The sequence below is a fragment of the Herpailurus yagouaroundi genome, unplaced genomic scaffold (assembly GCF_014898765.1).
Source record: "Herpailurus yagouaroundi ecotype Mexico unplaced genomic scaffold, PumYag 29, whole genome shotgun sequence".
NCBI classification, from domain to species: Eukaryota; Metazoa; Chordata; class Mammalia; order Carnivora; family Felidae; genus Herpailurus; species Herpailurus yagouaroundi.
The window spans coordinates 111237095-111249966 of NW_024412377.1; the positions used below are offsets into that span (position 1 = coordinate 111237095).

Here is a 12872-nt window from a genome sequence, read left to right on the forward strand (position 1 = left end):
GAGCCTAAATGTCCATCAACTGATGAATGGATAAAGAAATTGTGGTTTATATACACTATGGAATACTACGTGGCAATGAGAAAAAATGAAATATGGCCTTTTGTAGCAACGTGGATGGAACTGGAGAGTGTGATGCTAAGTGAAATAAGCCATACAGAGAAAGACAGATACCATATGGTTTCACTCTTATGTGGATCCTGAGAAACTTAACAGGAACCCATGGGGGAGGGGAAGGAAAAAAAAAAAAAAAAGAGGTTAGAGTGGGAGAGAGCCAAAGCATAAGAGACTGTTGAGAACTGAGAGCAAACTGAGGGTTGATGGGGGGTGGGAGGGAGGAGAGGGTGGGTGATGGGTATTGAGGAGGGCACCTTTTGGGATGAGCACTGGGTGTTGTATGGAAACCAATATGACAATAAATTTCATATATAAATAAAAATAAATAAATAAATAAATAAATAAATAAATAAATAAATAAAAGGAGGCAAAAAAAAAAAAAACCCAATCAACAATGTATAAAAAGAATACTATATCAGGAACAACGCAAGAATGTCCATTCTCATTCCTTCTAATCAACAGTATACTGGAAATCCTAGTCAGTGCAAGCAGATAAGATTTAAAAAATGAAAGTCATCCAGGTTGGAAAGAAAGAAAAAATGTCTTTAATCATAGACAACATGATCTTCTAGGTATAAAATCTGATTAAATTGACAAAAAAGCTATTATAACTAATAACTGAGCTTAGCAAAGTCATAGAATACAAGATCAATATACAAATACCAATTGCATATTTATATAATAATAATGATGAACAATCAAAAATTGACATTAAAAAATTATCATTTAGAAATTAAAGAAGGCCCAAATTAAATAAAGAGAAATATAGGGGCGCCTGGGTGGCTCAGTCGGTTGGGCGTCCAACTTCAGCTCAGGTCACGATCTCGCGGTCCGTGAGTTCGAGCCCCGGGTCAGGCTCTGGGCTGATGGCTCAGAGTCTGGAGCCTGTTTCCGATTCTGTGTCTCCCTCTCTCTCTGCCCCTCCCCCGTTCATGCTCTGTCTCTCTCTGTCCCAAAAATAAATAAACGGTAAAAAAAAAATTAAAAAAAAAAAAGAGAGAAATATAATGTCCAGGGGTCAGAAGTTCTTTGCAAAGTGATCTATAGGTTCAGCACAATCCCAACCAACATCCTAGGAGGAATGTTTGCAAAAATTACCAAGATCATTTTAAAATGCATTTGAAAATGCAAAGGACATAGGATAGCCAAAACATCTTCAAAAAAAGAATAATTACGTTGTAAGACTAACATTACCAGATATCAAGAACTATAAAGCTACAGTTATCAAGGAAATAAGGCCCTCTGTCAAACAGCCAGGAAAGATGAAGCCAGGCAATACCCATTTGAGTGAGTGTGGAAGTAGATCCTCTAGGGCCTGACAATAACTATGTGAATGAGCTTCCAAGTGGATGATTCCTGAGAGGAGCCTTGAGATGACTGCAGCCCAGGCCAACACACTGACTGCAGCCTTGTGAGACACATTGAGCCAGAAGATCCATGTAAGCCATGCCTAGAATCCTGATCTACAGAAACTGTGAGATAATAAATGCTTGTTATTTTAGATCTTTGACTTTTGGGGTAATTTGTTATGCAGCAGTGGATCACTAATACATATAGCTATCCTATCACCTGATGAAGACCACCAAGAACTGTCAGTAATTCCCAGCCAAACAATTTGGTTCAACAGTAGGTCCAGATGCTGAGCTGGGGCATAAGTTGATTAGAAACACTTCTAGAGTCATATAATCATAGAACACCAGACATATATAGAGCCTTTTAATTTTACAGATGAAAAACACAGAGGTAATATGATTTGCCCCAAATGATTAAGGACCTAGGTCTTCTGATGCTGGGATGAGGATAATATTATGTCCTGGCCATTATTTTATGAAGCTCACTTTGAAAGTGTTTGGTGGGGAATTCCTGTAACCTAAGAAAGCATGCTAAACAATTATTAGTAATACTAAAGCAATACAAGTGCATATCACATACCGAGATGTTCATTATTAATTGTGTTAATTAGACAGGTTTAGTCTAATGTATCTAAAAAGTAATTTTTACCTAACCTTATTATGAGGTTTTATTCTTATATTTTAAGAAATATGTCTGATAAGTAAAGTTTAACTTTCTACCAGAAAGAAATGCTGGATCAGGGCCTTTCTGTCTCTTCCCACTACTTGGCATGTATTTTAGGGTCCTCATCAATGTTTATTACTGTCAATATCAAACAAGCTTAAAGCTACCAAAAACAACCACACACACACACACACACACACAAAAGAAACAAAACTAGAAGCTAAAATGTCATCTGAATTATGGGGATAGAGATTTTGAGAGGCTCTATGTAAGAACTATCCATTAAGCCATGGATGAAACTCAAAAGCTTCCCTGAGACTGTAAGACTTTTGGACAGCTAGCACTATACCATCTCCCATAACTAAAACTTCGTCTAAGTGCTCCATACGTTTGGAACTAATTGCTCTGGTGTGCTGTTGTGTGTGTTTCTTTTCAAAATGGACTATTTATAGCAAGTCAGCAGAACTCCCCAATATCTCTTCCTTATGTACTTTCAATTTAAAATTCAGTCATTCAACAGATATTGATTGAGCTTGCACTTATTTTATGTTAAGTGTTGAGCAAGGCCCTAAGACTACAATGATGAACACAGTAAGAACTGTAACCTAAAGTGTCTTTTAGTCTGGGGAGAGGAGGTAGATGAGGTAACATGGAAAAATCTACAGTGGTTTAAGTTTAATGTTTGGGAAGCCATAAAGTGAGATGGGGGGGAAAAAAAAGAGCATGCCACATAGCACTAGGAGGTGAGAGGTGGGGTCAGAAAGGAGTTCCAAAGGAGTCAATGTGTGCTCTAAAACTCAGAGTAAAGGGGTGCCTGGGTGGCGCAGTCGGTTAAGCGTCCGACTTCAGCGAGGTCACGATCTCGCGGTCCGTGAGTTCGAGCCCCGCGTCAGGCTCTGGGCTGATGGCTCGGAGCCTGGAGCCTGTTTCCGATTCTGTGTCTCCCTCTCTCTCTGCCCCTCCCCATTCATGCTCTGTCTCTCTCTGTCCCCAAAATAAATAAAAAACGTTGAAAAAAAATTAAAAAAAAAAAAAAACTCAGAGTAAGTAAGAATTAGCCAGGTTATTAATGAGGTAGGCAATATAGTATGCAATAGTATGCATAGTATGCAATGAGGTAGGCAATATAGTATGAAGAGTAAAGATTTAGCGACAGATATTTTGGTTTAAAATCTTGGTTGCAGCTGCTGTTTGTACTTAGGAAGTTATTTAACCATTCTGTGCTTCATCTGGAGGAATCAAAAGGGAATTTACACAACTTCTCACCATCTATGTGCCTATCTGTATCTATGGCTGTACACTCTACTCTCTTGCTATTACAACTGATGAACTTTTCATGCTCTTGTCAAAGGCCAATTCTTTCACATATGTACTAGACTCCATCTCACCTCAAGGTCACTCTCTCTTGCATTATTAATGCTTCCTTTTTGGTTGGTTCTTCCCCATCATTATTTAAAAATCTGGTTACTTCTCTGAATAGCCAAAACAATCCCGAAAAAGAAACCTAAGATTGGAGGCATCATAATGCTGGACTTCAAGATGTATTACAAAGCTGTAATCATCAAGACAGTATGGTACTGGCACAAGAACAGACACTCAGATCAATGGAACAGAATACAGAACCCAGAAATGGACTCACAAATGTACGGCCAACTAATCTTTGACAAAGTAGGAAAGAATATCCAATGAAAAAAGACAGTCTCTTCAGCAAATGGTGTTGGGAAAACTGGACAGCAACATGCAGAAGAATGAACCTGGACCACTTTCTTATACCATACACAAAAATAAACTCAAAATGGATGACAGATCTAAATGTAAGACAGGAAGCCATCAAAATCCTAGAGGAGAGGGATGCCTGGGTGGCTTAGTCAGTTCAGTGTCTGACTTCAGCTCAGGTCATGATCACATGGTTTGTGAGTTCAAGCCCCACATCAGGCTCTGTACTGGCAACTCAGAGCCTGCAGCCTGATTCAGATTCTGTGTCTCCTTCTCTCTCAGCCCCTTCCCAGTTCACATATTCTCTCTCTCTCTCTCTCTCTCTCTCTCTCTCTCTCTCTCTCTCTCAAAAATAAACATAAAAACAAAATCCTAGAGGAGAAAACGGGTAACAACCTCTTTGACCTCCACCACAGCAACTTCTTACTTGACATATCTCCAGAGTCAAGGGAAACCAAAGCAAAAATGAACTATTGGGACATCATCAAGATAAAAAGCTTCTGCACCATGAAGGAAACAATCAGCAAAACTAAAAGGCAGTGCTTAAGGAATGAGAGAAGATATCTGCAAATGACCTTATCTGATAAAGGGTTAGTATCCAAAATCTATAAAGAACTTAACCAAACTCAAATAATCCAGTGAAGAAATGGGCAAAATACATGATCAGACACTTTTTTGAAAGAAGACATTCAGATGGCTCATAGACACATAAAAAGATGCTCAACATCACTTATCATCAGGGAAATACAAATTAAAACCACAATGAGATACCACCTCACGCCTGTCAGAATGGCTAAAATTAACAATTCAGGCAACAACAGATGTTGGCAAGGATGCGGAGAAAGAGGAACCCTTTTGCACCACTGGTGGGAATGCAAACTGGTGCAACCACTCTGGAAAACAGTATGGAACTTCCTCAAAAAATTAAAAATAGAACTACCCTCCGCCCCAGCAATTGCACTACTAGGTGTTTATCCAAAGGATAAAGGAGTGCTGTTTCAAAGGGACACATGCACTCCAATCTTTTTTTTATTTTTTTTTTATTTTTTATTTTTCAACGTTTATTTATTTTTGGGACAGAGAGAGACAGAGCATGAACGGGGGAGGGGCAGAGAGAGAGGGAGACACAGAATCGGAAACAGGCTCCAGGCTCTGAGCCATCAGCCCAGAGCCTGACGTGGGGCTCGAACTCACGGACCGTGAGATCGTGACCTGGCTGAAGTCGGACGCTTAACCGACTGCGCCACCCAGGCGCCCCACTCCAATCTTTATAGTAGTGCTATCAACAACAGCCCAAGGTATAGACAGAGCCCAAATATTCACTGACTGATGAATGAATAAAGAAGATGTGGTACACACACAGACACACACACAGACACACACACAGACACACACACACACACACACACACACACACACGAGTATTACTTGGCAGTCAAAAAGAATAAAACCTTGCCATTTCCAACAATGTTGATGGAACTAGAGATTATTATGCTAAGCAAAATAAGTCCATCAGAGAAAGACAAATATCATATGATTTCACTCATATGTGGGATTTAAGAAACAAAACAGATAAACATAAGGGAAGGGAAGCAAAAATAATATAAAGACAGACATGGAGAAAAACCATAAGAGACTCTTAAATACAGAGAACCAACTGAGGGTTACTGGCAGAGTATTGGGTGATTGGGTGGGGAGAGGGGCTAAAAGGGTGAGGAGCATTAAGGAGGACACCTGTTGGGATGAGCACTAGGTGTTATATGTAAGTGATGAATCACTAAATTCTATTCTTAGAAAAAAATAATTTGGTTACTTCTCCTATCTTTAAAACACAACAGGGGCGCCTGGGTGGCTCAGTCGGTTAAGCGGCCAACTTCAGCTCAGGCCATGATCTCGCGGTCTGTGAGTTCAAGCCCCGCGTCAGGCTCTGTGCTGACAGCTCAGAGCCTGGAGCCTGTTTCAGATTCTGTGTCTCCCTCTCTGACCCTCCCCCATTCATGCTCTGTCTCTCTCTGTCTCAAAAATAAATAAACGTTAAAAAAATTAAAAAAAAAACACAACAAAACATAGGGACATCTGGGTGGCTCAGGCAGTTAAGCATCTGAAATAGGTTCAGGTCATGATCTCACAATACCTGAGTGGAAGCCTCACATCGGGCTCTCTGCTGTCAGCGTGGAGTCCATTTTGGATACTCTGTCCCCTCTCTCTCTGTCCCTCCCCCACTTGCATTGGCTCTCTCTCTCTCAAAAAGAAATAAACATCAAAAAAATTTTAAACAATAAAACATAAAATTGCTCTCTTTACTTTCCCACCCAGGGTCTGCCTCAATACTCATTCCCTTTTACACACAAATTCCTCAGAAGCATTGTCTATACTCATTCCCTCCAAATATTCTTTTGCTATCCTGTCTTTATCAGGCTTTTGTTCCTAACACCCTACACACTATTTTTTGGCAGGATCATGGAGTCCTTTGTTCCTAAAGCAAAGAGTTAATTCTCAAGCTTCATTTAATGGTTGAACCATTATGGTTGAACCATCCTCCTTGAAAATTAGCTTCCAGCACATGAAACTTTTCCCCTTCTCCTCCTCCTCCTCCTCCTCCTCCTCCTCCTCCTCCTTCTTTCTCCTTTTCTGGCTACTTCTTTCTTGTCTTCACTGTCTCTAAACCCTGGAGCAGTCGACAGGACAGTCTCTGAACGTCTCATCTTCTCTTTACACTTATTCTCTTTGTGAACTCATCCAGTCTCCCAACGCTAAACACCATTTATTAGCTGTCAACTCCCAAATTTTATCTCTAGCCCAAAATTTTCCACTAAATTCTTGGCTTATATACAACTTACTATCTTTCCTTCGATGTCTAATAGATATCTCAAACTTAACATTTCCAAAATTGATCTCATTCCCCCCGCCTCAACTTGCTCCTCCCACAGGATTGCCTTCAGAGTCAACAGCATAGAAAAACAGTCCATTTTTCCAGGTGAGGCCAAGAGCTTAAAAGGCATCACTGACTGCTCTCCTTTCTCTTACATTCCATATCCAATCTATCAGCAAATCCCACTGGGTCTGCTTTTACAAGACCCAGAATGCAACTACTTCTTCCCACTCCCACCCCTACTCTGGTTCAAGTCACAGTTACTCCTTGCCTAAATTATTAGGAGACTCCTATCTCCATGTTTTGCCTGTGCCCTCTTAAGTCTCTGCAGTGCAGCAGCCAGAGTGATGCTGTTAAATATAACAAAGCATACGACTACTCTTTTCAAAACCCTCCATGGCATTCAATCTCACTCAGAGTAAAAGCCAAGATCCTTAAATTATCTATAAGGTCCTACAAGACTGGGTATACTCTTACTTTTCTAACTTCATATATTAATTTCCCTCTGGTTCTGTTCCAATCACACTGGCTTCCTTGCTGTTCATTAAACATCTGAGCATGCTCCTGCCTCAGGGCTTTTGCACTCACTCTCCAGGAATGCTCCTCTACCACTTATCTGCATAACCAGCTCCTTCTTCTGCCTTTATTCCAAGTCATTTCCTCAGTATGCCTTTTCATTACAGTATTTAAAACTGCAAAACTCTCCCCAACACTCCCTATTTCCTCTCTCCTGTTTATTTTCTGTGGCCATTAACATACTATGTAGTTATTTGTCTGGTTTATTGTCTTTCTCCCACCTACTCTCCCAGTCCAGAAAGTAAACTCTATGAATGCAGAGGTCCACCACAGATATTTACTAAAAGAATGAATGAATGAAGAGTGCATCCATCTAACACGTATCCCCCATACATTTTGGGGACCGCTACTCTACTAATAACTGACAAATATTCATCTGGATCTGAAAATACTTTAGATTCATTTGGTGTTGACACAATTTACTTTAAAAGTTTTCTTTCTCTTTCCTTTTTTTTTAATATAGTGTGTTGTGTATTTATTTTATTTTACTTTACTTTTTCATGGTATGGAATTATTTTTTACATTTAATTGATATGTACCACTATAAGAATAATTTTATTTTCAGTGTTTGGTTGATACATTTATGTTAAGGGTAAGACTCACAGGATACTTATGCTGAATTACTGGATCAGGACAAAGCCATAAAAAGTATTAGAACTGGGATTCCTAGGTGACTGAGTCAGTTAAGCATCCAACTTCGGCTCAGGTCATGATCTCATGGTTTATGGGTTCGAGCCCCGTGTTCGGCTCTGTGCTGAGAGCTTGGAGCCTGGAGCCTGCTTTGGATTCTCTTTCTGCTCCTCCCCAGCTTGTGCTCTGTCTCTGTCTCTGTCTCTCTCTCAAAAATAAAAATAAACATTAAAAAAATCATTAGAACTTCATTTTAATTCCTTGAAAGTCTCAAAGTTTTTGAAAAACGAGTCAATACCTATTTGTTTATTTGTAACTCTATTTTTATAAACATTTTAATTCTATACTATTTTTGGAAAAAATGATAAAATAACTCATAAGGAGGTACAGGCATTATTTAAGAATTGTGAATGCAGCTCATAACATTGGAAAGTCTGTTAGAATAAAAAAATCTCAATTATTGCTGCTAGAAGTTGTCAGTTTATATTCTGCATTTCTTCAAAAAATCTCTGGTCTCTACCCATTTTTATGTTCTTTTCTCATAGTTCTGATATTTTCAAAGCTAATAAGGTAAAACAGAAAAGATAATCCCAAAGAAATATTTATACTCACATACTGGCATAAAAGTAACTTAATGCCTATAGTTATCACAAGTAGAGTATGCTTCACCTGCCAGGATGCTGTAGGTCTACTGTTTGCAGTTTGTAGCTGTATAACATAGGCAGTATATCTAATCTTTCTAGACCTTAGATTCCCTATTAAATGGGTATAATTACAGTGTCTACCTCATAGGATTGTTGTGATGATTAAACATTACAATGATCTTGGGGTGCCTGGGTGGCTCAGTCGGTTGAGCATCTGACTTCGGCTCAGGTCTTGATCTCACAGTTTGTGGGTTCGAGCCCCATGTCAGGCTCTGTGCTGGCGCCTCAGAGCTTGGAGCCTGCTTCAGATTCTGTATCCCCTCTCTCTCTGCCCCTCCCCTTCTTGCACTCTGTCTCTCTTTCTCCCAAATAAATAAACATTAAAAAAAATTAAGGGGCGCCTGGGTGGCTCAGTCGGTTGGGTGGCCGACTTCGGCTCAGGTCACCATCTCGCGGTCCGTGAGTTTGAGCCCCGCATCGGGCTCTGTGCTGACGCTCAGAGCCTGGAGCCTGTTTCAGATTCTGTGTCTCCCTCTCTCTCTGACCCTCCCCCATTCATGCTTTGTCTCTCTCTGTCTCAAAAATAAATAAATTTTTAAAAAAATTAAAAAAAACATTATAATAATTATAAACAATGATTATAAACAGCAATGATTATAAACAATGATTATAATACCAGGTAGACAAGTAAATACTGGGTAAGTGATAAGTGATATAAAATAGATATTGGTATAATCAGAAAGAAAAAGATACATATTGGTATTCTAGGTAAAGCTCTTTTAGATGCAAATAACAAAAGCTAATTCAAGCTGGATTTCACGTGTTCAATATATATTTACTGAACATTTAGCATGTGTCAGGTACTAGGCAAAGAACTGGTAAGGGAAAAGGGAAAATTTAGAACAAGGATATGGGGTAGCACTAATACTCAAAGGCAGATGTGCAGCTGAACTATTTAGATAGAAATCGAAGAGAGGACTGGAAACTTTCAGGAAACTTAGGAAACATTCTGTCTCACTATTTCTTTTTGCAGACTGGTTTCCATTTTCTTCTTAATAGATCAGCTTTTCCTGCAACAAAGCTTAGATACTAGATTGAAGATAACTACCCATAATCATATGTTATTGTTCCAGCCATACTGAAAGACTGACTGCTACTGTTATATCTCACTTTGGTCTCTTATCTTAATTCCAAAGTCCTGATAGGGATCAAGTGTCCATCCTTGTCTTAACAGAGGATGAGCTAACAGGGTCATTTTGAGTTGAGCAAATATTCCAGATGGTAACAGCAAGTATTATTCACAGTTTATGAAAGAGTAAACTAAGACTGAGAAGAATGAATTTACTTTCCCAAGTTCATGTAGGTATTCTGTGCCAGAAACAATATTTGAACTCTGGGAGTGTGCGACTGCACACTCAGCACATGAAAGTGAGTGCCTCTGTCAAGTCTGTATTATAGGAGCTTTGCTCAGCTCACCCTAGTACCAGCTCAGCTAATGTTTAAAAGTTCCTTTCACTGGGGGCGCCTGGGTGGCTCAGTCGGTTGGGTCTCCAACTTTGGCTCAGGTCATGACCTCACGGCTTGTGGTTTGAGCCCCACATCGGGCTCTGCGTTGACAGCTCAGAGCCTGGAGCCTGCTTTGGATTCTGTGTCTCCCTCTCTCTCTTCCCCTACCCTGCTCACCCTCTGTCTCTCTCTCAAAAATAAATAAACATAAAAATTTTTTTTAAAAGTTCCTTTCACTGTATATGTGTTTCCTTACTAAAGTGTGACACCTTCACAATGTTTAAAGAAATGGAATATCTTTAAAAAAGGTCATGGATTCGGATTACTAAAACTTTTGCAAAAAGAATAAACATATAATTATACCTGCTTCTGTTAATTTTGTATAAACAATTTGCCTTCCAGAAGATACTAGTAAAAACACAAACTTACCTTCCCATTCTGTTGGGATATCCCCTACTTCATAGTCGACTTCTCTTTTATTTGCTGTTTCTATAAATCTTTTCTCTCGAATAGTCTGTCCTACAAGACAAAAGTGATTACATTATTTTTAAAGGAAGTCATGACACAGTAGTTACTACAAGTAATATTTTCTCTTTGGATATTTCACACCTCCTTATTTGGAAAAAGAATTATCAGGACAAAGAAGAGATTCCATTTAGAGTTAGTTTTGTTAGAAAAAGCAAATTCTAGGGGCCTGGGTGGCTCAGTTCATTGAGCGTCCGACTTCAGCTCAGGATATGATCTCATAGTTCATGGGTTTGAGCCCCATGTCAGGCTCTCTGCTTGACAGCTCAGAGCCTGGAGCCTGTTTCAGATTCTGTCTCCCTCTCTCTATGCCCCGACCCTGCTTGTGCTCTACTCTCTGTCTCTAAAATAAACAATAAAAAAATTTTTTTAAAAGAAAAAGCAAATTCTAAACTTACTACAAAAATTTAAAATTTTCTACCATAGCATGCAAAATTAATTTTGGTAGAGTAAATGTAGATTTTGTTAAAAAAAAAAAAAAAAAGGAAATAAATAATCTTAGGGCACAAATGGCCAAAAAAAAAAAAAAAAATACATACAAAAAAACATTTTAATAATCAACAGTGTTCAACTCCTTCAAATTCTACAAGTATTTGTATTAAAGGTGCCAGCGGCTGCTATGACTGCCCAAGAGAACAGCTACTCACACCCCCTACTATGTAAGGAACCGCAAGATCCTGCTGCCATCCCACCGCCACAGTATACTGGCAAACCCAAGGGAACCAACTTACGGGTTCTATTCTATGACCTATGTGAGTGATTACCTCTTACTGGATCAAAATTAAGAAGGCAAAAACTGGGGAACTACGAATGTGAGATCACCCTGGTACAGGATGGTAGCAGTGTAGAAACAAGAAAGCAAATGGAGCAGTAAAGAAAAAGGTGTAGAGGAATCAGGGATGGGATGAGAATGCAATAGGCTTACTTATCTCAATAATAAAAATTTGATTAACAGGTATTTTAGGTTCATATAAAAGATATAAAACTATCTGGTATTTTCTTCTGTTTCCACAGTCTCAGTTATATCCTTCAAAGCAGCTTTGTCAAACTGGTGGTTTCAAAACATGTACCCTTCTCAGTGAGCCTTTGAGCCTAGGGAAACCACATGAAGTTGGTAATTCCCAAAAGTTAGTGAGTGTGCCTACCTACTCAGGGAATGCAAGCTGAAACAGAGAAGACCATGGTGAGTAAGTATAAGGGGAGGAGCATGGCTTAACAATAATCACACTAGTCAGGGAGAGAGATCTGGCCTTTACAAAATACTACTTTCTCTTCCCACTCCATGACCAACCTTACACTATGCTAAATAGACTGAATGACATAATTAAGCAAAATGACCTTGTTGCAAATCTCTGCCTGAAATTCTACCAACTAAAAATTCCTTCAATTGCAGACCAAGGAAATTCCTCGGAGTGAGTATGCGGGAGAAAGGAAGCCACAAAAGGACAGCCTAAGAAAAATGAGTGACTAGTGCTATTTCCTTTGCCTTAGTAATAATAAGTGAAAGGCTGAGATTTCATGGACAAGCCATCAATAGGTAATAACTGTGAAGTATGGGGTTAGGGAAATTCTGCATTTCATTATGGACTCACTGAATCAAGCTGATTTAATCTTAACACAGAGGTTCCCCAAGTTTTATAAAAGGGACTAACTTTTTGCTTACCTTACCCAATAAATTAACAGTAAGTCAAGGTATTAGCAGTAAAGCCTCTAGTTGTAGGGACAAGAGTCAGAGTAAAAGGAGCCTGTAACAATGAGAGGTGCATTACTCTCATAGTAGAGGCTCAAAATATCTAAGTGTCTTTACTAAAATGCTATTTGTATCTATATATATAAACAGGTAATAACAAAAGTTATCATAAATTTAGCATACACTAAAGTATGTTTACATGACAATTTTTAAAATGTTTGGAAGAATCAAAATACCTGTGCCTTCATATAGCTCTCATCTGAATATGAAGATATATGTCCTTTTAGCAATCACAAGTACAGAAAGGAAAACTACCATCTAAAACACAAAATGCTAACAAATTGTCTTCTGAAGGTAGGTGTGTGTTCTATAAGCTTTTAAATGTACATCAAAAAATTTAGCAGAGAAGAGGATAAAGAGGTTTACCAGTCTCAGTACCACCACTAAAGGCATATATAATACAAGCATATTTCAATGTCTGTGATAAAAAAAATAACATCCTATCTCTTATCTCTTAGGTCTATCAATTTAAGGTTTCCCAAGATTTTTAAAAATCATAAGCAATACTTATTTGTGTATAAAT

General features: G+C 38.8%; 1 protein-coding gene across 1 annotated transcript in view; it reads right to left on the reverse strand.

Annotated features, from left to right (window-relative positions):
* Positions 1-12872, reverse strand: part of NDUFAF2 (NADH:ubiquinone oxidoreductase complex assembly factor 2) — a 166986-nt gene that overhangs the window by 57497 nt on the left and 96617 nt on the right. Inside the window, exon 2 of the mRNA XM_040452373.1 lies at positions 10504-10593. Within this exon, the coding sequence (XP_040308307.1) occupies positions 10504-10593 (90 nt within the window). The remainder of the gene's footprint in view (positions 1-10503; positions 10594-12872) is intronic.